The 25,311-nt window shown below is 44.7% G+C and overlaps 1 protein-coding gene across 1 annotated transcript; it reads left to right on the forward strand.

Annotated features, from left to right (window-relative positions):
• The first annotated feature begins 4,445 nt into the window (after positions 1-4,445).
• On the forward strand, positions 4,446-24,560 carry plekhm1 (pleckstrin homology and RUN domain containing M1). Its single transcript, XM_002933177.5, has 12 exons — positions 4,446-4,625; positions 10,138-10,223; positions 13,280-13,530; positions 14,368-14,976; positions 15,714-16,257; positions 17,206-17,374; positions 17,688-18,575; positions 18,750-18,895; positions 19,442-19,635; positions 21,069-21,132; positions 21,279-21,436; positions 22,387-24,560. Exons 2-12 carry the CDS (start codon positions 10,170-10,172, stop codon positions 22,493-22,495), a joined length of 3,186 nt encoding a protein of 1,061 aa, XP_002933223.2. The 5' UTR covers positions 4,446-4,625; positions 10,138-10,169; the 3' UTR covers positions 22,496-24,560.
• The last annotated feature ends 751 nt before the right edge of the window (positions 24,561-25,311 follow it).

Raw genomic sequence — 25,311 nt, forward strand, 5'->3', positions numbered from 1 at the left:
TACTTTAATGAATGGGCCCCAAAGGGTTCAATCATGCATTGAAGTTTTAAAGTCAGAATGGTTTTTGCACTGTTTACGATCGTTCGGATACAAAAATTTTGTAACTTTTGGATCGCTACCACGATTTTTCGTACGTCCAAGAAAACAATTTTCGGAAAACATTTTTGAACATCGGAAATTATCGTGGTTAGTACAAATTTTTTCCAATCATGCTTATAACAATCCAGAATTCGTACTTTAATGAATGGGCCCCTAAAACTGAGTAAAGCTAACTGCTGATTGGCTGTAATGGGCACTGATGCATCTGTATGTCTGCAAGTAAAACATACATTAAGTTGGTTTTAATAGGGAACCTTTGTTGGCTAGTTGCTAAAGTGCAGCTCCCAGCTTTTTCAGAATATCAAGGGTTAAAGCGGTAGCCCAGCAACATAAGGGATAGTTATTTATAGCAACACTATTCACTAACATTAATCCTGAGCTCATTAGGCCAGCAGCCTACTTAAAGGAACAGTAACACCAAAAAATGAAAGAGCTATCAATTAATAAAACTATAAAGCACTGTTGCCCTGCACTGGTAAAACTGGTGTGTTTGCTCCAGTAACACTACTATAATTTATATAATAAGCTGCTGTGTAGCCATGGGGGCAGCCATTCAAGCTGGAAAAAAGGAGAAAAGGCACAGGTTACATAGCAGATAACAGATAAGCTCTGTAGAATACAATAGTGTTTTATCTGTTATCTGCTATGTGCCTGTGCCTTTTCTCCTTTGAATGGCTGCCTCCATGGCTACATAGCAGCTTATTTATATAAATTATAGTAGACTTTCTGAAGTAAACACACAACTTTTACCAGTGCAGGGCAGCAGCACATTATATTTTAGTTACTTTTATACACTTTCATTTTTTTGTGTTACTGTTCCTTTAATGCAAGAGCATCCTCCAATGAGAATCCTGCTTCCTCTGTACAGACTCCCTTTAATATGTTAATGGGATCAGTTCTTGAACCATGAAATATATTTTTTATTAACCTATGAACATCTAAACAGAACTTTATTAACTCATCTGCTGTAGGAAACTATAATACCAGCAGGTCTAAACTGCACAGCAATGACTGAATAGCACTCGTTAGCAGGATTCTTATTGGCCACTGCTCTTGCATTTGTAAGTTTAAACCTTCTACAAAAATATACCTTCCAGAGTTTGAAATGGGACAATCTAGGTCGTTGGTCACATCACATATCCACCTAGGCCAGGGGTGGGCAAACTACGGCCCGCAGGCCATGTCCGACCCGTTGGTCTTTTTTAATACGCCCACCTACTCATCACACGAGACTTGGCGTCTGGGGACTGACGAGTCGAAATGGCGTAACGCTGGCCCAGCCCGGCCCGTCTGTAAAGGTGCCCATACACTATAAGATCCGCTCGCTTGGCGATGTTGCCAAGCGAGCGGATCTTCACCCGATATCCCCACCTACGGGTGGGCGATATCGGGTAGCAAGTAGCTTAAAAAAAAAATAATTACATTTGCGGCCATGGGGCAGTCGGTTCGGGGACTGCATCAACGAGCCGATGCGGTCCCCAATCCGACTAGATTTTCTAACCTGGTCGATCGAGATCTGGCCAATTTCAAGCCAGTTTTCGGTCGGCCAGCCCGCTTGGTTCTGCCCATACACGGGACGATTAGCTGCCAAATCGGTCCAAGGGACCCATATCGGCAGCTATAATCGGCCCGTGTATGGGGACGTTTAGTCAATGTGGCCCCTGAGCCAAAAAGTTTGCCCACCCCTGACCTAGGCCAAGCACAGTTATAACCAGGCACATACCTGATCCAATAGAAAGAAGGTATGAAATGCGGTGGTTTCATCTTAGTAGGGCCAGTGCAGTGCTTATTTTCACTTCCTTCAGCATATTAATTTAAAAATTTATATATCAGATATCAGAATAGTGGTGCTCCTTAGCCTTTGGAACTGGACACGTAAGACCCTGGATGTCTAACCATACATCCATTCAATTTCATGCTACACAGCAACGCGTTCCGCTGCCTGCATTTAATGTAAAGGTGTGGTTCGGCCTAAAATGGACTTTACCTTGTTGTAAACAAAGACAATTTCTAGTCAGACAACTTTTAATTTTTGAAAAGCAATGATAAAAAAAAACTGCTGTTCGTTTCAACCAACCAGATGCAGTTGGCAGAAAATGAAGTTAGTGAGAAGAGGAAGTTGCTTTGCTCAGAAAATGTTAGTGAGAAGGGACAAGTCACCTGTTTCTCTGGCCAAATCTAAGCAGAGCAACAGCACATAACTTTCCCCCGATTCTGTCATGATTTTTATGGGGTACTTTTTATTTCTAAATTATACTGTATACACAGCAAATAATTCACTCTGCCATTTACAATGTTATTCTTGAACCAACAAATATATTTTTAGCTGTAATATTGGTGTGTAGGCGCCATCTCAGTGCATTGTGCCTGAGTCTGAGCTTTCAGCCAGCGCTACACATTAGAACTGCTTTCAGCTAACCTATTGTTTCTCCTACTCCCATGTAACTGGAGGAGTCCCAAGCCCGACTTGGATTTATTACTATTCAGTGCTATTCTGATACATACTGGGAGCTGCTATCTTGCTCCCTTCCCATTGTTATGCTGATCGGCTTCTGGGGGAGGGGGGAAATATCACTCCAACTTGCAGCGCAGCAGTAAAGTGTGACTGAAGTTTATCAGAGCACAGGTCACATGGCTGTAGCACCCTGTGAAATAAAGAATATGGCTAGCCCCATGTTGAATTTCAAAATTAAATATAAAACAATCTGTTTGCTCTTTTAAAAAATAGATTACAATGCAGGATTCTGCTGGAGAAGCTCTATTAACTGATGGTTTTTGAAAAGAACATGTTTTCCCATGACAGTATTCCTTTAATTTTTTACTGGCGGTGTCTGGTTGGCTGACATTCACAGCAGGGGACGCTGTTTATATAAACTCATTATTCTAGCAGTGTAAAAACTATGAATAGCTTGGAAAAAAATAATTTATTTAAATTGTGAAAGAACTCACAACACTGAGTAATTTTACAACTGGTATAGGGTTTTCTGGAATGTCATTGGCTAAATGGAATCTGATGGAGATTGGTGGCAAGATTTCCCCACTGCAGAGGTTGGAAACTTGGGTAAAAGGTGTACCTGAGTGTAGCCAGCTTTAGGGTCTTAAAGGAACAGTAACACCAAAAAATGAAAGTTTTTTTTCAAGTAATTAAAATAAAATGGACTGTTGCCCTGCACTGGTAAAAGCTGTGTGTTTGCTTCAGTAACACTAATATAGTTTATATAAATAAGCTGCTGTGTAGCCATGGGGGCAGCCATTCAAGCTGGAAAAAAGGAGAAAAGGCACAGGTTACATAGCAGATAACAGATAACCTCTGTAGAATACAATGGTGTTTTATCTTTTCTTCTTTGAATGGCTGCCCTGTGGCTACACAGCAGCTTTGTTTATATACATTTCTGAGGCAGTTGTACCAGTGCGGGGCAACAGTACATTATACTGTAATTACTTCTATACACTTTCATTTTTAGGTGTTACTGTTCCTTTAATCTTATGAGTAGGATCTTGTCAGGAGTCTGATTGTCGGGTTCACAGATACCACGTCACTGGGTGCTGTGCTCATGGGTGCTGTGCTCACTTCCTTCCTGGCATTAATATGAATATGCCAATTACTTACTAATTAGTCCTTACAGTCACTGGAAATGTAATGAGCTGGCCCTGACACATTGAAGGTATTAACTCTTTAGGAAAGGGAACAGTATGTACAAGGAGGGTAAATCAGAAGATGAAATGTTCAATTTTGATGGACCAACTGTGGGACAGTGTGGCTTGAAATCAACCAGATCAGCAGACCCAATGTGGGTATCACGTCTGTTTAGTTTTGCCCCATAGAAACTGGTTGCTATGGGTTAGACCTATAGGGGAATATTTATTGTGCTGTATAAAAAGTGGAGTAAAACATAAATGGTGATGTTGCTTATAGCAGCCAATCAGATGCTGTTGAAATCTAATTGCTGATTGGTTGTCCTGGGCAACATCACCAGTAATGCTTGACAGCATCATAAATATACCCCATAGTGAACTACTTTACAAAGCACAGAAGAAACAGTTTTCAGCCAGATGTAGAGTCTTTAAACCTAGTGTGTTCTTTACTTGAATCTAATATATATTTATTTTATATTAATTTTAATTATGTTATTTTAATTTTATATATATTTGTTTATTAATATTTATTAAACTACTTCTACTACTACTACGCCCTAACCCAGCCTAAAAATAATCAACTCCCCGCACCGTTCCAGAGTTGTCTCAGTTTAATCCCCCGATAAACGGCATGAACACAGCACAACAGAAGCTAGTAGCGCCGTACGGCCACTCTCCCAGAAGCAGGCCCATCCCACGCCCCGCCCACAGTGTTGCGTCCCTCTCTGGGCCCCGCCTCCCATGAACGTCAAGTGGAATGGAGTTCACGTGACCGGAAACGAAGTGTCCCCTGAAGAGAAAGAGCAGCAGCGGTAGGGGCAGGAGGAGCAGGAGGTGCGAGTGTTGGCTGCGCTGTTTGCTCGGGCACCTGGAGTCTTCTATCCGCACAGGTAACCAGCAGCATTGCGCCAATTTACTGAGTGTCGCTAGCGTATCTCACTCTAATGCAACCCCTGTGCTGATACTTCTTACTGTGCTGCCTACCTACCTGCCTCTTCTGGGTACCCACTGGCACCTCTCATTGTACCCAGGCAGGGGCAATAACCTGCCTCTTCCTTGTGTCGGGGGGACCCACCTGCCCCTTGCTTGTAACTGGGGAGCGTCCACTTGCTCCTTTCTTGTGACTGGGGGGCACCCACCTGCCCCTTGGTTGTAACTGGGCTGGCACCCACCTGCCCCTTGCTTGTAACTGGGGAGCGTCCACTTGCTCCTTTCTTGTGACTGGGGGGCACCCACCTGCCCCTTGGTTGTGACTGGGTGGCACCCACCTGCCCCTTGGTTGTAACTGGGCTGGCACCCACCTGCCCCTTGCTTGTAACTGGGGAGCGTCCACTTGCTCCTTTCTTGTGACTGGGGGGCACCCACCTGCCCCTTGGTTGTGACTGGGGGGCACCCACCTGCCCCTTGGTTGTGACTGGGGGGCACCCACCTGCCCCTTGGTTGTAACTGGGCTGGCACCCACCTGCCCCTTGGTTGTGACTGGGTGGCACCCACCTGCCCCTTGGTTGTAACTGGGCTGGCACCCACCTGCTCCTTGGTTGTAACTGGGCTGGCACCCACCTGCCCCTTGGTTGTAACTGGGCTGGCACCCACCTGCCCCTTGGTTGTGACTGGGTGGCACCCACCTGCCCCTTGGTTGTAACTGGGCTGGCACCCACCTGCCCCTTGCTTGTAACTGGGGAGCGTCCACTTGCTCCTTTCTTGTGACTGGGGGGCACCCACCTGCCCCTTGGTTGTGACTGGGGGGCACCCACCTGCCCCTTGGTTGTGACTGGGGGGCACCCACCTGCCCCTTGGTTGTGACTGGGGGGCACCCACCTGCCCCTTGGTTGTGACTGGGGGGCACCCACCTGCCCCTTGGTTGTAACTGGGCTGGCACCCACCTGCCCCTTGGTTGTGACTGGGTGGCACCCACCTGCCCCTTGGTTGTAACTGGGCTGGCACCCACCTGCTCCTTGGTTGTAACTGGGCTGGCACCCACCTGCCCCTTGGTTGTAACTGGGCTGGCACCCACCTGCCCCTTGGTTGTGACTGGGTGGCACCCACCTGCCCCTTGGTTGTAACTGGGCTGGCACCCACCTGCCCCTTGCTTGTAACTGGGGAGCGTCCACTTGCTCCTTTCTTGTGACTGGGGGGCACCCACCTGCCCCTTGGTTGTGACTGGGGGGCACCCACCTGCCCCTTGGTTGTGACTGGGGGGCACCCACCTGCCCCTTGGTTGTGACTGGGGGGCACCCACCTGCCCCTTGGTTGTAACTGGGCTGGCACCCACCTGCCCCTTGGTTGTGACTGGGTGGCACCCACCTGCCCCTTGGTTGTAACTGGGCTGGCACCCACCTGCTCCTTGGTTGTAACTGGGCTGGCACCCACCTGCCCCTTGGTTGTAACTGGGCTGGCACCCACCTGCCCCTTGGTTGTGACTGGGTGGCACCCACCTGCCCCTTGGTTGTAACTGGGCTGGCACCCACCTGCCCCTTGGTTGTAACTGGGCTGGCACCCACCTGCCCCTTGGTTGTGACTGGGCTGGCACCCACCTGCCCCTTGGTTGTGACTGGGCTGGCACCCACCTGCCCCTTGGTTGTGACTGGGTGGCACCCACCTGCCCCTTGGTTGTGACTGGGTGGCACCCACCTGCCCCTTGGTTGTAACTGGGCTGGCACCCACCTGCCCCTTGGTTGTAACTGGGCTGGCACCCACCTGCCCCTTGGTTGTGACTGGGCTGGCACCCACCTGCCCCTTGGTTGTGACTGGGCTGGCACCCACCTGCCCCTTGGTTGTGACTGGGTGGCACCCACCTGCCCCTTGGTTGTAACTGGGCTGGCACCCACCTGCTCCTTGGTTGTAACTGGGCTGGCACCCACCTGCCCCTTGGTTGTAACTGGGCTGGCACCCACCTGCCCCTTGGTTGTGACTGGGTGGCACCCACCTGCCCCTTGGTTGTAACTGGGCTGGCACCCACCTGCCCCTTGGTTGTAACTGGGCTGGCACCCACCTGCCCCTTGGTTGTGACTGGGCTGGCACCCACCTGCCCCTTGGTTGTGACTGGGGGGCACCCACCTGCCCCTTGGTTGCGACTGGGTGGCACCCACCTGCCCCTTGGTTGCGACTGGGTGGCACCCACCTTCCCCTTGGTTGCGACTGGGGGGCACCCACCTGCCCCTTGGTTGCGACTGGGTGGCACCCACCTTCCCCTTGGTTGCGACTGGGTGGCACCCACCTGCCCCTTGGTTGCGACTGGGTGGCACCCACCTGCCCCTTGGTTGCGACTGGGTGGCACCCACCTGCCCCTTGGTTGCGACTGGGTGGCACCCACCTGCCCCTTGGTTGCGACTGGGTGGCACCCACCTGCCCCTTGGTTGCGACTGGGGGGCACCCACCTGCCCCTTGGTTGCGACTGGGGGGCACCCACCTGCCCCTTGGTTGCGACTGGGGGGCACCCACCTGCCCCTTGGTTGCGACTGGGGGGCACCCACCTGCCCCTTGGTTGCGACTGGGGGGCACCCACCTGCCCCTTGGTTGCGACTGGGGGGCACCCACCTGCCCCTTGGTTGCGACTGGGGGGCACCCACCTGCCCCTTGGTTGCGACTGGGGGGCACCCACCTGCCCCTTGGTTGCGACTGGGGGGCACCCACCTGCCCCTTGGTTGCGACTGGGGGGCACCCACCTGCCCCTTGGTTGCGACTGGGGGGCACCCACCTGCCCCTTGGTTGCGACTGGGGGGCACCCACCTGCCCCTTGGTTGCGACTGGGGGGCACCCACCTGCCCCATGGTTGCGACTGGGCTGGCACCCACCTGCCCCTTGGTTGCGACTGGGCTGGCACCCACCTGCCCCTTGGTTGCGACTGGGCTGGCACCCACCTGCCCCTTGGTTGCGACTGGGCTGGCACCCACCTGCCCCTTGGTTGCGACTGGGCTGGCACCCACCTGCCCCTTGGTTGCGACTGGGCTGGCACCCACCTGCCCCTTGGTTGCGACTGGGCTGGCACCCACCTGCTCCTTGGTTGTGACTGCGGTAGCACCCACCTGCCCCTTGATTGTGATGAGGGATCACCCACCTGCCCCTTGGTTGCGATGGGGGTGACACCCACCTGCTCCATGATTGTGACAGGGGGCACCCATTTAAGATCCTTGTGCTCAGGATTAGCTTACTGCTTAATTCTTTCTTACCCCTGGTACCTACATGCCTCTTCCTTGTACCCATGGGTACTTACCAGCCTTGAGTTGTCATCCTGTAATGTTAAGCTATTTACTTTAACCTTAAGCTATTTATCTTGCTGGTAATCAATGGGCCTGTGTTTACATGTGCCCTCTTTCTATAGGGTGGCAGTTTCCCACTTCCTTGTGGCACTTGCACACTGGGTGTGTATTTATTTGTGTTTATTTTAAAATGACTCCTATTGTTGTTCCCAATGCAGTGGTTATCACTGATGGGTTTCCTCCAGGTACTCCAATTTTTTTCCGCCACAATCCATAGATTGTAAGCTCTGCTGGTACAGGGACAGATGTGAATGATGCCTGATCTCTGTTATGCACTATAAATATGAAGAATTTCTCCTAGGTTATGTCATTTGTTTTTTTTTTAATAACTAAATTGAATTTGCATTGATGTGGGGTCATGGGAGTTTTTGGAAGATGTCAGTGCTGGGCAGTGTCCTGCACTTTGTGCTGTTTATCTGTCAGTTTGCCATGTGACACCCGGCTGTGAGGGACGAGACGTCTCACATGGTGGTGCCTATACATATCTGCAAAACCATTGAGTCATTTTGGGAAGAATGATTTGCCAGATTTTTTAAATGAATTTTACCCACCCAAACATGTTTTCTTTTTCATTGAGGTAAAAACAGATTTTAGTGGTGACTTTTCTACTTTTCCTACTTTTCTTCTTCTGGAGCAATTACTCAGTATTCGTAGGACAGCATCATTGCTTTACAAAACAGCAACCCTTAAGATTTGAGCATTTTTCTGAGTTCTTTTTTTTTTAAGTCAAAAAGTAGATTTAATTGCAACAGCTATTTACCACTTCACTGCCAGATTGTAGTTTTATATAAGAAGTCATTTTGAGTTCAGAATGTGGGTTTATCTGTAGCAGTTATTTTAAAGGGGAAGTACACCATTTATCCTGTGCCTGTCACAGCAAAGGAAGGATTCTCAGGGGCTCATATATAAAATAATGCTATGCGCTTCCCTTTATAAAATATAATTAGACAAAGGTTTACAATTTTATGACTCCTGCACTTCTCTGTTGACAAGCATTCCAGTCCTTTTATTGGTTCTACCTCTGCCCTCTGTAAATTCAATTATACATAGACACTCGTTTGGCCAGCCTGAGTAAAATGAGCCTGCGTAATATGCAAAGCAGAAGAAGAGTATTACTTTAAAGGCCTTACTCTGTTTCCCTCCATATAAATAAATTGCAACCTTTATATAAAACATATACTAGCTTCCAGTCTTTGTAATGACTTTGCCAGTGCCCCACAGCCTGTAACACCATTGCAAAATAACATGCTCCCCTGTCTGTATGTAGAAGTAAGTCATCTACATGGCTGCTGTCATTATTTGGGGGATCTCCTTGCTGAATAGCATAATTGTATAGGGAGCCACTATTTGGTTGCTCCCCTGAAGGGACCCAATGAGCTGAACCGTATGGCAACTTGCAGTCTTGTAAAATAAAAATATTCAGTTTAAAAAGGGTGTTTTTGTGCATGACACAAGCTCAAGTCTTCTTTAGAATATGTTTCCCTATAGGATATATTTTTAATGCTGGTAAGTAATAGCTTAGGGGCACAATCGTGGCGATCAGAATGCCTTTCCGCATTGGTTACTGCGTCTGTTGTGGTGACAAACAAGGTTTTGCCATTAAGCAAATTTGATTGGATACACGGCTGCCATTCTTCCAGAGACAAGTTTTAATGGCAAAAAGCTGTTCAGTAGAATAGGAAACAGTTGCTTGCAGGGGCTGTGCTTTGGGTGTTGCTGTCCTGCCTCTACCCACAAATACCACTGGGCTCTGGCCTATGCCTGCCTTGCCCTAGCAACAAGACCCTGGTTTGAGTGAAAGACTGGAATATGAGAGAGTGTATAAAAAGTAGAAATTGTAGCTTTGTAGAGCAATTGTTTTTTGGCTGCCGGGGGCAGTGACCTCCATCTGAAAGCAGGGAAGAGGCACAAGAGAAAGGCATATAATTTAAAAAAAAAAAAAAAAAACTATTTTAAAGAATGAAGACCAATAGGCTGTTCGTTAACAAGGTGAACTAACCATGTAAATGATCTGCACTTCAACCCTTCTCCCTCCCTTCCTATCTTATCAGCCTCTTCATCGTTTTAAGCCTCTTGCATTTTTTCTCAGAACCGAAAGTATGTGAATGGCACACATTCTCAGCCACTCTTTATCTTTTCTCAGTTGTCATGTGATCTCCAGATCCCGCCGCTGAGATGCTTTCGTCTCTCACCTCGGAGAATGCCCAGGAGCCCAAAGAGGTGAAGCAGGTGAGACCAGTTTGCCAAGTGCAGGCAAAGTCGTGGTTTAATGATGAACGCTCATTTACTTATGTACCTGTGCTGCTTAGTTCTGTCTCCTCCCCGTGTATAGTAAAACATGCAGGCTGGGAAGTTTGGTCATGTCCCTGTCTCAGTGGGTAATTAAATACCCAGCAGTGGTTAACAAGAGTATACAGGTAACGGACCCCTTATCCGGAAACCCATTATCCAGAAAGCTCCGAATTACAGAGAGCCTGTCTCCCATAGACTCCATTATAATCAAATAATTAGGATTTTTAAAATTGATTTCCTTTTTCTCTGTAATAATAAAACTGTACCTTGTATTTGATCCCAACTAAGATATAATTAATCCTTATTGGATGCAAAACAATCCTATTGGATTTAATTAATGTTTTATTGATTTTTTAGTAGACTTAAGGTATGAAGATCCAAATTACGGAAAGACCCCTTATCCGGAATACCCTTGGTCCCGAGCATTCTGGATAATGGGTCCTATACCTGTACTAGATTTAATATTACAGCACGAAAGGAATGGTTGGAGGGGGAAAGGGATGTTTTTTTTCCATGCAACCTTGGGAACAATGGAGTCTGGTGCAAGGCAGACTATGCTACCAGTGTAATGGCCAGTCCTTTTACAGAACTTTATTATTAATAAACGAACTGTATGATCATCAATACATATGTAAAACCACCTAATGAATGTTTGGGTTAATCTAACTGGTGCAAACCGACTACAGCTTGTAAGCCAAATTAAATTCTTAGCTTGCTCAATGCCCACTATTATTACCTTCACATACAGCAGCAACAGGAAGAGACCCCCAAGTTTGCTCATGTCTAGCACTGAGATATACTGTAAAATAAAACCCATGCAGGTATTCCCCTGTACTAAGAACAGCTAATGCAGAAAAATCACCTTTCGGTTGCCCATAACCTTTAAAGTGAGGTTCAATAAAATTATTTCAGCAAGGGTATTCCCCTGTACTAAGCAGGGTATTTCTCTTTACCAAGCTTGATTCCTCTGAAAAATATTAGCATTCAATTTTTTTAACTGTGGTCATGAGTGTTTAAAGTAAACAACGGGCCAGGAGCTTGTTATTTTCATACAATGGGCCAGGCCACCTGTCTCCCTTAGACGCAGGCATGCCCTCATTGTTATAACAAGGCAACGAGATTCTGTCTTACACCCCAGCTACTGAATGTTTCCCTGTACACCCTTCTCTGTGCATGGCTGCCTGTGAGCAGAGGAGTGTGCCTGTGTTTGTGTAAAGAAACCAAACATAACAGCTCCATTTTTTTTAACTGTTTCTTTGATAGAGGAAGCTATTAAAAAATATCCTTTTGTCCTCTTTTGCTAAGAAGATTCCACAGCAGGACACTATAATGAGAGACTGTCACGATATCTCTAAAGTTGGCCATACACGTGAAGATCCGCTCACTTGGCGATCTTCTCCCGATATCCTCACCTACGGGTGGGCGATATCGGGGAAAATGTAGGCTAATTTGATCGTTTGGTGGCAATGGGGCAGTTGGTCCCTGATCCGACTAAATCTTTTAACCTGCCCGATCGATATCTGGCAAATTTCAGGCCAGGTATCGGTTGGGCATGCCTCTCGTTCCTGCCCCTACACGGGCCGATAAGCTGCCGAATCGGTCCAAGGGACCAATATCGGCAGCTACAATCGGCCCGTGTATGGCCACCTTAACTGGAAGCCTTTACACCCCCACTGCAAAGTATGCTTTGCTTAAAGCTGATGTGCAGTTATTATTGTAGAGCAGCTGTAGCTAGGGCACACAGTGGCCCAGTTGAATCTGCACTTGCCTCTCATCTCATTCTTTCCTATTTACCAACATTAAAAGGCTTGTACTGTGGCCCAGTTCACCCAGTGCACTTTTTACATTGTGGGACTCGCCAGTTCTTCTCTTGCCCTTTTTAATGCAAGGCTAGTTAGCCATTTCTTTTCCTCATAAAACTATAAATCGTGTTATTGGAACAAGTGCCCCAGGGACTGTACTCCAGCAGCTAAAATGTCTAAGAGAAACCCCCTGCAAACCGCAAGTATAATGACAGAGCCGTTGCTCTTTATGCTGGGCATTGCACATAAATGCACACTCCATTGAACTCAGAGATGGAGCTGTAAATGACACATCGGTGTGATCACAAGTACTTTATCTTTGGGTTTCTGTAAGAGGAAGCGCAGGAGTGAGGTTGTAGCCCACATGCAGAACAAGAATTTGGCACATTTTTTCAAACAATCCTCCTCTCTGGGTAATCTGTCATGTTTAGTGCATACATCCACATACATTCACTTTATAGGGCATTGCACATATTTCAATGAAAGGAGAAAAATCAGATGTAATTGTTAGTAGAACATATGCAATTGTTTTCATTTCTGACATAAAGGGAGATTATATAACATGTCAAAGATCACATACATCTGACACAGGAATTGGGCACAGTGCCCTCTCTATGGTATAAGCCACCTGAGTGTGGAAAGAACCTATCGCAGCAGGTAGGGTTGCAGTGGCCTGCAAGAGTACCAAAGGATCACCTGGTTGGCACAGACCCTAGTGGGCCTCAGCCAAGGACAATTCCCTGCAACCCTTTTTATTTCTACCATAAGCCTGCTAAACACCAATAACATCTAGCATTACATTACATTACATTTATGAGTGGGCCCTGAATGTCCAAGAAGGCCTGGTCCAACACTGACAGCACCCTCATTCTATTATGTGTTTTTTTTGTTTTTTTTTTTTACTTCAATTTAGGCATGTGTATTCTAGCTCCAAGTTACCCTTACTATAGGTACTCACTGGGGCTTATTTACCAGTTACCCCGAGCAACTTTGAATTGTTTTTGATTTAACCAGCAGTAGCCAGAACAAAGCTACTTGCTGACAGGTTGCTATGAGCTACTGCTATGGTTCCCATTTGCTTAATTTTGATAATTGACAAAAAGTCAGGTAAGTTTGAATTGCTTGTTTTCTTCCTGTTTAAAAAGTAGTAAGTAATGATTTTTTCCATTTGTTTGTTTGGTGCAAATGCAGAGAATAACCAAGAAGTTGGCCACTTCTCTCCGAGCTCTCCAGATCCGTTATGTGACTACGGATGACGTGGTCACCAGCGATGATGACGATGCGAATGCTCTGTGCGTGGCGCTCGAAGCAGTGTTCATTCATGGGCTGAAACCAAAATTCATCAAAGCCCAGACGGATAAGAGGAACAGGAGATATAAAGGTCGTCATGTACCCCTGCCCCAGCCTGCCTACTGGGCACTGCTGAAGGCTGTAACGCACCGGTGAGTTCATACAAAACACTTGTATGCACTATTCTGTGAGTTGGAGAGAAGCCATGTGGCTTCCAGAGGGAAACAGCCATTATCAAAATATGTGGCTTAAATATTGGTTTCATGATCCCTGTGTGTATTGCAGCCTAATCTGTCTGCATTCAGTTACTTTTATCACACACAGCATACTCTTGCGCTGTGACTGGAAGCGGTGCTCCTTATTATAGGTGTTTTGCTTCTTACAGCTTCCTCTGAGACATGTGCTGTGAGCAACACAACATGCAGACATAAGGGTAAACACCTGTTTACTTTTTAGGGCAAAATACAAGGGGGAGATTTCAGGTGCTCTGAGTGATGCATTTTTCACAGGGAAAAACTGTGTTAGCTTCTTAATGTAATGAAAAAAAAATATATTTTTGTAAAAACTTTACAAACTTGTACCGTTTTAAAGAAAAAAACAGTCAAATGAGCTTTATGCTAGATTGCTCCTTTTTAGCTCAGCCACCAGCACTCCTCTGATGACCTGCTTAGCGATAAAGCACAAAACAAGTCAAATTTTTGCCAACGTTGGTGTAACTACTATACAACAAATCCCTCCCAGGGTACCAGGGGTCTACTGTATAGTAGTCCTTCTCTCCAGTCCCCAGCGCTTCTTGTTTCGCCACTGCTTGCCAACATCTAAGGGAATGCAGACACGGCACAATGCCTGACACAGATGGACAGAGCAGAGGATTTGCAGAGAGCTTGAAATCTTTCTGAGAATTGTAGTGCAAATTTTACTCCATATTATAACTAAAGTTAGTGTGTTTTAAAATGATATTGACATTCTTTGTGACTTATCTCTTGCAGCAATGTGATTACAGAACTGGAGAGGGTGAGTTACATTAACACTGATGTAGGCCGCTGCCGCTCGTGGTTGCGTCTGGCGCTTAACGACTGTCTAATGGAATGTTATTTCATCTCCTTGCAACGAGAGAAGTCATGGCTTACCGAGTATTACCAGCCTTTTGCCTTGCTGCTGGATGCTGAAGATTGTGACGTGGTGCTTAGCTACTTGCAAGGGTTTGCTTCTTTGACTTTCTCTCTTTCATATAAATCATCCATTTTAAACGAATGGACAGCCACCCCGCTGTCATTAGCTGGGCTCTGGCTTGATGACTCTGACCGCTTTACAAATGGACAATATGAAACCCACAGAAGGAAATCGCTGGACTCTGTGTCTCAGTCATCCAGTTCGGATGATACAAACAGCTCTTTGTTAAGTGAAAGCAAAGGCAAAATGGATTCCCCCCTAAACCTTGACACAAACAGCGCTTCCTTACAGTTCTCTTCCAGTCTTAGCTCTGAGGGGCTGCTTCATAATCGGACCACCTCAAGTGGTATCCACTCTGGTTCTGAAAACTCTTCTTGTGATGCTGACTCAGCTGAGATGGAGGAATCTGATAAATCTCATGCAGAGTGAGTGATACCCTCTATGTTAGGGGTTTTATGATGATGCTGAACTGTTCTTTTATTCCATATTACCTAAGCAAAAAAAAAAAAAAATGTTATATATATGTGCATGTGTACATATATTTATGGGAAACTGGCACCAGAGATTTCACAGACTATGACAGTTCACTTTTAAATTGTGGAATTAGATTTATAAATTAATATAGACATATATTATATACAATATCTACATTCTGTATATAATATAAACTGTCTGTCTCTGTGCTCCCTGGGGCCAATTCCCCACCCCTTAGGCTTGCAGTGAAATTCAACCTCTCCCTCACCTTGTTCCATTGTTAAGTGATGGATTCCCCTCTTCTGTTTGAAGAGTGGGTGCGTGGTGCATTACTGAATAACCTCCAAAAGGGGGTATATGTTACCTTTTTGAAACAACTGGAGGAGCTGGTGTTATACAGATATAGCAAGGTGTCACAGCAGTGGTGTGATCTTTTAATAGAGTGACATGATCTGCCATGTTATGCCAGTGCCCAAAAAAATTTGCTCCATATGTATTTAGAATTATGCTACCATCCAATGTGACCTTCTTTCTCTTAGCTCATTTCACCTGAATTGCCAATATGTGTTGGGGAAGGTCTTTACAGACATTATAATTAACCCCTTTTATTGACTAAAGGATGAACAGTACAGTTGTATTAAAATACTCTGTTGTGGATTATAATCATGGTATTATGTCTGTTCTGCAGGGAATCTGAATTTGATGTCTCTCTGCTGTCTGGAAGAAACTCCCCCACGGTGTTTCTACCTACGCCCCACTCGGGAGAGGTCGTATCTCAGCCAGAGAAAACTACCCCACAGGGCATCAAATGTCAAGGGGAATTGGATGTTAAAGAAACTCCACTGACAGAATGTGCAATAAAAGCAGATTTAATAACACCCCCTGCAAGCATTAAAGCTCCTTCTTCAAGCCTTTGCACAAGAAGTGACAAGCCTTCCGCTCCTCCAGAGCAACCTAATCCTGTTATTTGCCAAAACCCCACTACTGAGGAAAGTCACAGAGGCCCAACATTTAAAACAAGCCCTGAAAATGATGCACATGAGAACCAGATTGATAAGCTTCCTCAAGCTGCACAAATTAATGACCAGGCTGATGGCTGTATTTATGATAAGGGCTGCTCTCAGGCACTGGAGGCTCCTCCTGCCTCCTTGGCCTCTGTGACTTCTGTAAGTAAGGATAAGTCTGGGGTTTGTCTGTCTGTCCCAGAGCATCCTATTGTGGCTGAACTACCTGTGAGTACCTTATGTATTGTTTTAGTTGTATCAATCAGGCTATAACAATTGACAGTGTATAAATTTGTTATTAACATGCTTAATTGCAGGTCTCTGTGGTCCATATGTACCAAATAATCATGATGTATGCCCTGTGAGTCTAGTTGCTGATAAATTAACAATGGCCATACATATGCAGAACTAGTTTGAATTTGCCCATACTTGTGCAATATCTATGCATTTATGGGCACTACTTTTGCCAGGTCAACCTGGTGCAAGTCCCATGTCTAAAGGATAGCCTTTCGAGAACTTTTTCTTCTTTCATATTGTTTTATTTTATGTACCAGGTGAGACTCTGTAGCTGAGCATAATGGAGATGGCAGCTTACCGTTCCTGATGCAGGCTGAGATAGTTTTCCCCAGTGAAAGGCTGGATATTTCACTGTTTTACTTCATAATCCTTTATGTGGTACAGTCCTAAAAATCCACTCCCAGCACCCAAATTCCCTGAATACTTTAGATGAAGTAGGAAGTCCAAAGCTGTAGCATGAAACCATTTCTCTGGCTTCCATTTCTGAATACCAGACTCTTATGTCTCAGACTTGAGCACTGGTGTTTGGAGTTTTGTAAATGAATTGCAGAGGTAATGTGTTCCATACCTAGAAGGTAACTGGCCTGTAGGTAAGAGATTCCGAAGAAATTGCATAGCTAAAATAGCACAAGTGGCAGGCAGAGTTATACACATAAGTAGTACAACCAGAAATATATAGAAAGTAGTGATGGGAGCTAAAACAGTTACATCAAGGCAGAGAAGAGAAGATGTTTGTAGGCAGCTGGATTGACTAAAGGGGTTGCTGATACTTGAATGCACAGTTTCCGCTAGCAGAAGATTGTTACAGGCCTGCAGGAATCTGTTTCTTGTGCATAGAATTACACAGAGCAATGCTCAGACCTGTTTTCCTGTCTCTAGAAAAGCCGAAGTTGGATTTCTGAAGATGATTTCCAGAGGCCCGAACTTTCCCTTCCAACAGAATCAACCCTGTCTGCACCCTCCATTCCCTCACAGCCCCCCAGCAGTGAAATCTCTGACCTCAGCCAAGTCAATAAAGCTTTTAATGTTGTTCACCGAAGGCAAATTGGTATGTATGTGTGTTTGATGGGATGTGGGTGGGAGCTATAGCTGCACAGTCAGTTGGGTATTACGGGGAAATACCAAGTGATTTTATATGTTGCTTGCACAGCTGTAAGAATACAAGGGAATACCTTTCTCTTGAAATTAAAATCTGTGTTGGTATTTAGCTGTCGGAACAGAGACAGTTTAATGCTGCCTACTGCTTTATCTAATGCAGAGAGCAGGAATGAAAATATATCCTTCTGTTTACTGCCACTCTAACCCATTGGTCCTCTTATCTCCAAGAGTTTTTCCAATAATCTAATTTCATGTGTTCCTAGGCCTCTCCAACCCTTTCCGTGGTCTCCTAATGATGGGAGACCTCGAGAGAAGAGCCTTGGGGATGTATAAAAGCTTTTACTGCGAGCTGACTCCCATAGAGTTTCGCATGTTCCTGAAAGGAGAGGACCGAGTCTGTTTGGAGAATTGCACCCTGATACGATGCGAATCTGTTGGCCCAGTGCAGAGTGATGGCCGCTTTGATTTAAATTTTCCAGCGAAAAGGTTCCATTTGCGAGCCCCCTCAAGGGATGAGGCTCAAGACTGGGTTGACAGGATACGGGAAGCCTTACAAAAATGCCGCCCTCAGAAGGATGACACGTGGGAAGTTTTACAGTTCCCAGACCCTCCCAAAACAGGCCAGGAAAGCCCGCTCCTGTCTCCTCAAAGGAGCCCATCATCTCCTGTTGGAAGCATAAAGACTGAGTCATTTGATTGGGTCTGTCCATTGAAATTGGAGCCTGATGCATTAAAAGAGTCTGTGTTGTACATGAAGATGGATAAAAAATGGACGCGCTGCATTTTCTCCTTAACAGAAAGGGAGCTGAGGTGTTACTTAGCCAAGAACTCTGAGAAAGTTTTACACAACATATTTGGTATTGAGATGGTGAGAGACATTCTGCCTGATGCCAGTCTCGGAAGCCCATCCTGCTTCAAACTGGTCACGTCCAAAGGTTCTCTGCAACTGCAGGCTGAGAGCTCTAGCGAGGCCAAACACTGGAGGGAGATGGTGCGAGATGTTTACTTGGAACTGGCAGATGAGCTGGCATTACTGGCGGGCACTGCTAGCTTCCCGATAAAGTCCCACATCCGGGGGCATGCACTGTTTCAGTACTTGTTGTACATTCCCTCTGAGAAAGGCTTAGACTCCCAGAACTTTAAATGTGCAGGTCAGAGAAGCCTCTTTTATGGTTGGCAATCAAATTGTACCCTTCTACATGTGGTCCTACTGCACGTAGGACTTGTAGTTCAACTATGCCTAGAGGGCTACAGTTTGCCCAGCCCTGTTTGATGCACTTAGTACATTTGCTACACAGATTAACTTGCAATTCTTTCCTTTTCAGCTTGCCACAAACAGATTGGTTTTCAGTTTGGAAAGGCCAAACATTGCGCTTATTCAGCACTTTACTACTGTGAGTGGTGCCATCAGGATGAGGGCTCCGTCATTCCTTCAAGAATGGTGCACAACTGGGACCTCACAGAGCAAGCCGTGAGTAGGACAGTCTTTTCATGAAAAGGAATTATATGCTCATCCGAAGATTTCAATGAAACAGTGGCTTCTACTTGTCACAATGGCTTATGCTGAACATTGTAATACTAAGAGGTCTGTAAATCTCTTAAATAGACTGGGGGCCATAAAAATCGCTTTGAGAGCCTCATCTGGAGTCAGGGCCTTCGGGTGGACAGCCTTGTAGTATATAAATATATACATAAAAAAAAAATTACTGTCAACCTTTGTATAAATAGGTTCACATACTCATTAGGTCACAAAATGAGCGGATCTTTACCTGAAGTGCTGAGCCACATCTTTTGACCCCCTAGCCAACAGTTGGGTTTATAATGAGGGCCTGAATTTATGTCTGCAAGTAGCGGAATCTAGTATTCAAGATTTTTGGGGGGAGGAGAGAAAACTTTTAATTGTAAGCATTAGAAAATAAAAGGTGTTTATCAGTGGGCAGTGTACACATATCTTGCTTTGGTTACAGACATCCTTTTTTGCCTCCGTACGAACACATTGCCTTTTTTGTTCCACCAGGTATCGAGACCAGCATTAAAATTCCTCAATATGGTGCTCAATGAACCAATCATAAATGTGCCGTCTGTCAATAGCGGCCTGTATCAGCACTCGCACACTATGCACAATATCAGCCACAGCCGAGAGAAACTGAGGCTCCTGGCAGAATACCTGCAGACCTGTCGTAGTGGAGCATTTCAGGAACTAAGCAAGAGGTGGGTAGCGGGAAGCCCAGCCTAAAGGACAAACTGCAGTCAGGTAGAGAGACATCTTGATGTCTGTCTTAGATATTTTCCATGCTACAGCTGTAGTTTTCATGTATTTATAACTCTGTTAATGAGTAAAGGGGGCCTTGGCCAGTGATGGACCATAAGGGGCCATTTGACAACCCGGAAAGACTGAAAGCCACTGATCAGTGGGTTCCAAACGCAAAAGGTTGGTAGATCTGATTTTCTTGGAGTTTACTGGAGAGTGATCCATGAAAATCTAGTTGGTTTTTGACACTTATTTATCTCAGTAAAATATTGAGCCACAAGCATGAAGGACATTGTTGTTTTACCATGCTTGCAGACCGTGCCATTGAACAACTTATTTAATGATTTCCTTACTAGAAAAAGTCAATATATACCTCCGAAACAAGGGAACAAGAGGGAGTTAACATTGTTTGTGCTCTATGCTTTGTGCCTATGTAACGAATGATAGCTAAGGAAAGTTATCATCTCTGGTAAGCAGGCAGACACAAGGTTGCCTACCCAACCTTTATTTGGCTGAAAATCGGCCATATGTCAGTCGGGCAGGTTTAATATATACCTCATCGGCTCATTAATGTGGTCCTTGCTCTGACAGCTCATATTCCTGATAGGGATGCACTGAATCCAGGATTCAGTTTAGGATCCGGGCAAGATTCAACCTTTTTCAGCAGAATTCGGATTCAGCCAAATCCATGCCTCTGGCCGTACAGAAGCCACATTTTTAAAATCATGTGATTTTTTTGTCACATAAATTAGGATTCACATTCGGTTCGGTATTCAGCTGTATCTTGTACAAATAATTCGGGGTTTGCGTAATTTACAACATAGTGGATTCGGTGCATCCCTAATTCCTGTCATAGTAATGTGAGAGCCACTCAGATAAGCCTGATATCGCCCTCCTTAGGTAAAACACTCCTTTAAGCATTAGCAGAGTTAAAAAAAAAAAGCAGTTACTGCTCCAAAATGTAATCAGATTGCCACCTAGTGGAGTAATGGGATAGGCCTGCTGTTCCCAATACATTATCGCAAGCCTGCTTTGGTTTTAACGATTTCAAAGGGGCATCAGACATTGGAGTGAAGGGCTGGATTTGATGAGTGAAGGGCTGGATTTGATGAGTGAAGGTTTTTTCACCCTCGGCTACTATGTTAAATGTATATTATGACTTCCCCCCAATCCCCATAACTTAGGAATCTTTGAAACAAACATAAATCTCAATAAATTCTGATAACTATCTATATGTCATATTTACGGTCTTACGTATAATCACATGCACTGGTTACTTTTAGCTCTTCTGTTGCTAATATGTTACATAGTTAGTTACATAGGGTTGAAACAGTGCCCGTTATGGATCCAATGTGTCCTTTTTTAATAAATATTTTCTTATTCTTTTGTTCAGCCTGGATAACCGCACCTACCTACTGGATTGTGCACACACCTATAGTGTCCAGGATTTCAGGCAGGTATGGCAGCTTTCATTATCTAATTAAGATAAAGTGCTCAAATAGGGGAACTAGACACTTTATTTCCTGTAAAACAAAACAGGCCAGCTTCAGTTTCTTTCACATTTCATTACTGTTGATCCACGTTACCCCATTACCTGTTGTAGATTGCCAACGGGGAATTCGAACTGTTTCTGGGAGCCGCTGTGGATTTGGCCACCAAGCATGTGTATGATTGTGATCTTTGCAGCCAAAAAGGTTTTATCTGCCAAATCTGCAACCAGGATGAGATCATTTACCCCTTCCAGTTTGAAACGACCACCAGGTAAGGGAGACACTTAGCCATGAAGTGGTTTCAATATGTTGCCACTCTATTAGACCAATCAATGGAAACGCCAAACAATATAATAGCATTTAGGGGAATGCTGTAATTAAGGCCTTCGTACAGGGCTTACTTTTGTGTGTGGGCCCTGTACTTTGCACATAAAGGGGTTGTTCACCTCTAAGTTAACTTTTAGTATGACGTAGAGAGCAATATTCTGAGGCAATTTGCAATTGGTCTTCATTTTTTACTATTTACTATTTTTAGTTATTTCATTTCAGTTCAGCAGCTCTCCAGTTTGGAGTTTCAGCAGCTATTTGGTGGCTATGGTTCACACTACCTTAGTAACCAGGGAGTGGCTTGGATGGGAGACAGTTATTTGAATAGGAGAGGGTCTGAATAGAAAAGAAAGTTACAAAAAGTAACAACAATAATAATAAAATTGTAGCCTCGTAGAGCAAAAGTGTTTTGGCTGCCGGGGTCACTGACCCCCATTTATAAGCTGGAAAGAGTTGGAAGAAGATGGCAATTAATTTAAAAACTATAAAAAAAAAAAAATAAAATAATGAAGACCAATTGAAAAGTTGCTTAGAACTGGCCTTCCTATAATGTACTTTAAGTTAATGTAAAGGTGAACTGCCCCGTTTAAGAGCAACAGATATTATAAACTTCCACTACAGTTTTTTTTGTTTTTTTTTTTTATCATAGGAACAGTTCAGTACAGTACAGAGGTACAACTTATAAGGATTAATTGTCTTCTATTTGTTTAATATTAGCAGCACCAAGCCCCGTGGACAATTAGCTAGACAGTGAGTGACCATGGAGGGGGGTAGTAAAATGGTAATTTCTATATTGCTGCCTTGCTAGACAGCTTTACTTTCGATGTGATCCATGAATAGCTATTTGCTGACATTGCTGTCTGAAGTGTCTTTTTTTTTTTTACCCACCCACAGATGCGGAGACTGTAAATCTGTCTTCCACATACCATGCAAAGCGGAAGTGAAACAGTGTCCTCGCTGCCTAAGGAGAAAAAAGTACCAGGTTCAAGGTGTAAATATGTAAATATATATATATATAACAAGGAGAAGACGGACTGTGCCCTTGTGGTGCTCATCAGACCAGTTTCCCTGAACTGCAGCTGAAATGACTTCAGGTTCTTTCATTCATTGGCCATTGTGTTCCGCACAAAAAATGCCCCCCGGTAGCAGCAGCAGAGAACCCCCTGATGCCCTTTGCTGTTGTGAAGGGAGTTCTAGCACTTTTCATGCAGTAACGGAAGCAATGGCTTCATTAACTCTGCTTACCCGTGACAAGGTATATGGTTCAAGTGCAATGTATACCACGTGCATACTGCGCACTAAACCTCTAGGACTGCTGAAGGATCTAAAGCAGACTTGTTCCGCCCCTCGCAATGCTGACGTCACTTTGGAGACTGACTGTGTATAACATATATATTTAAGTATATACTGTTCCATCAGTGGCCGGTTTCTGCTGAAGCTGCTAACTCAACAGAACCTTGTCTGCTTTCAGAGGAAGTGGTTTGACTGTTCAACAGTGTGGATTTAATATTGGTTTCTTTTAATCTGGTATTTCACACAGCACCAGGTTGCTTTCAGTTTGGGGCTCTCAAGTACAATTTCACTACCATGGTTTGCACTGCAGCATCTCCATTTATTGTTTTTATACAGTCTCATATTAACATGGCGCAGTGATAAACGCAGATGGCTTACAGCCTATGGCACAGTAGATGGTGGGATTTTCTCCGTTCGTATTCTATGTTTCTTTACTATGGGAAGCCCTGCATAGCCTGTAGCTACTGCAACTTTTTGGGTTAGACTCACTGGCCAAGACTTACATGACGGTTCCTGGTTTATTTAACAGGAGAAAAATAGCAGCAACCAAACCACCTAGTATATCTTAGGCCTAGTCTGCACCTCAAGATCTATTGGCAATAACATAGAAACAGCTTTGTTTAAATTGTACATTAATATAGGTTTTATTTGTCAAAGGTTCAGAAAACTCTACCTTCATGTTTTTTTCATGTTTTTTGGTGCTGTTATCACTTTGGAAATCGGACATATAGCGACAAACAGGCAGGATGTGTGTTTTTGCGTTTAAAAATCAGAATCACATGTACTTTTAAAGGAGAACTAAAAGTCTAAAGATTAGTATTGAGTAATGTATGTATTTTATATAGTGGACTTACAGTGCCAGCCCAGAGGCTCAGCAGTCCTGTAACAGTAATGATCCAGGCCTTCGAAGTTGTCCATGGCACCTCCCCATCTTGGATTAATTTTGAGTGCCAGTGCACTGCACATGCTCAGTGGGCTCTGGGCAGCTTTTGAAAAGCTAAGCTTAGGGGCTGTCAGAAACAGTCAAAGAAAATGAGCATTGTCGATCACAGAGCCTATTGGTAATGGGGGCATCTTCACTGCTGAAGGACTGGCCTTGGGCTGCAACAGAAGCTCAAAATTTATTGCCTATTTTTTTTTTTTAGGTTTATTTGTTCTTCGGTTTGTTTGACATTACGCTACACTTTATTCTACAGATAACCATGTGCTTTTTCTCTCCGATGGTCTGCCTTTTAGAGAAACCAGTCATAGCCAAGAATGACATATCTTGACCTTTAGAGCGCTCTTGCCAAGTTAGGGCCGCTGCTGCCATGTTCTGCACGGGGCAGTTTAACTGTTTCGTCGTAGATTTTGGAAATAAGTTACATTTTACCATTCTACTGATAAAAAAAGTGTATTTTTAGCATTGGGTATTTTTGTACATGATCTCACTGAATGTTGCCTCCATGTACAGAAGTGTCTCGGCCGATCCACTTTGAATTCCGACCATGTGCCTTTCTGTGGATTCATTGGCAGAGGTACATCCGAGATATCGACATCTTTCTGGAGTAAGCAGTTGGCTTACTAAGGATGCTGGGAGATGTAGTTCACTACATTTGGCACTGCACATCTGTCATCCCCTTCTGCCTCCTCTTACACAGGGTAACTCTGCCATTCCCATCTGTTTGTGCCAAATCATGTCCAGCATTCATATACTTTTTATTAACCCTAATGTTTATGTCTTGTATCTAAATTATTCTTTAAAATAAAATCTAAAGCTTCATAAACTTTTTAAACGGAGCCATGGTTATTCGACAGAAAATTATCTATGAGGATGATTTTGGAGCTGGAAGAGGGTGTGCACCAAGATCCGGCACGGTGTGTAACTGTCTGCAATTGTGCTGCCTGCCATAGACTTAAATGGCAACTATTGGCGACAGGCAGATATTTGCTTTAGTGAAAGGCAGCCAAGTAAAGACAGGTACAGGTGTTCCACAAGTGGCCAATCCAACCCTGACTTCCACTGTGCAAGCTCCTGGTTGGCAATAACTGGGGAGGTAACGTCAAGCAGCACAAGATGACAGCCACCAACCATGCACCAATAGTCTCTGGAACCAAATATTGCCTTGTGCTGTATCTGCTTAAGCACTTTTTTCTCCTGTAATATTGTTGGGATTGTCACCAAAACCAGGTTTCCTCCTTCTGGTGTCTGGAATGGGTTGGACTCCTCTGTGGCTTATGGCAGCCTGGGTGTATTTTACCACACATTAGCTCAGATGTAAAGCAGCATTGGTAAAAGTGCCTGTGCTTATTCTTCCGCCGAGGATCGCTGCATGAGTGAGCAAGCTGCCAGCAAAGAGCCTGATTTTGTACTTCCACCTGTTTGGGGTAAACGGCCTAATCTTGTTTGTGCAGGAACTTCACCAACCACAGGAACCTCTAACTCTTGTATGTGCCACTTTCCTGTGCATGTCACTTATAAAAGCTGGAGCATTTTATGAAAGAGCATTTAGACAGAACATTCTGTCACAGTGACACAGATCCTAT

The sequence above is a fragment of the Xenopus tropicalis genome, chromosome 10 (assembly GCF_000004195.4).
Source record: "Xenopus tropicalis strain Nigerian chromosome 10, UCB_Xtro_10.0, whole genome shotgun sequence".
Classification (NCBI taxonomy): Eukaryota; Metazoa; Chordata; class Amphibia; order Anura; family Pipidae; genus Xenopus; species Xenopus tropicalis.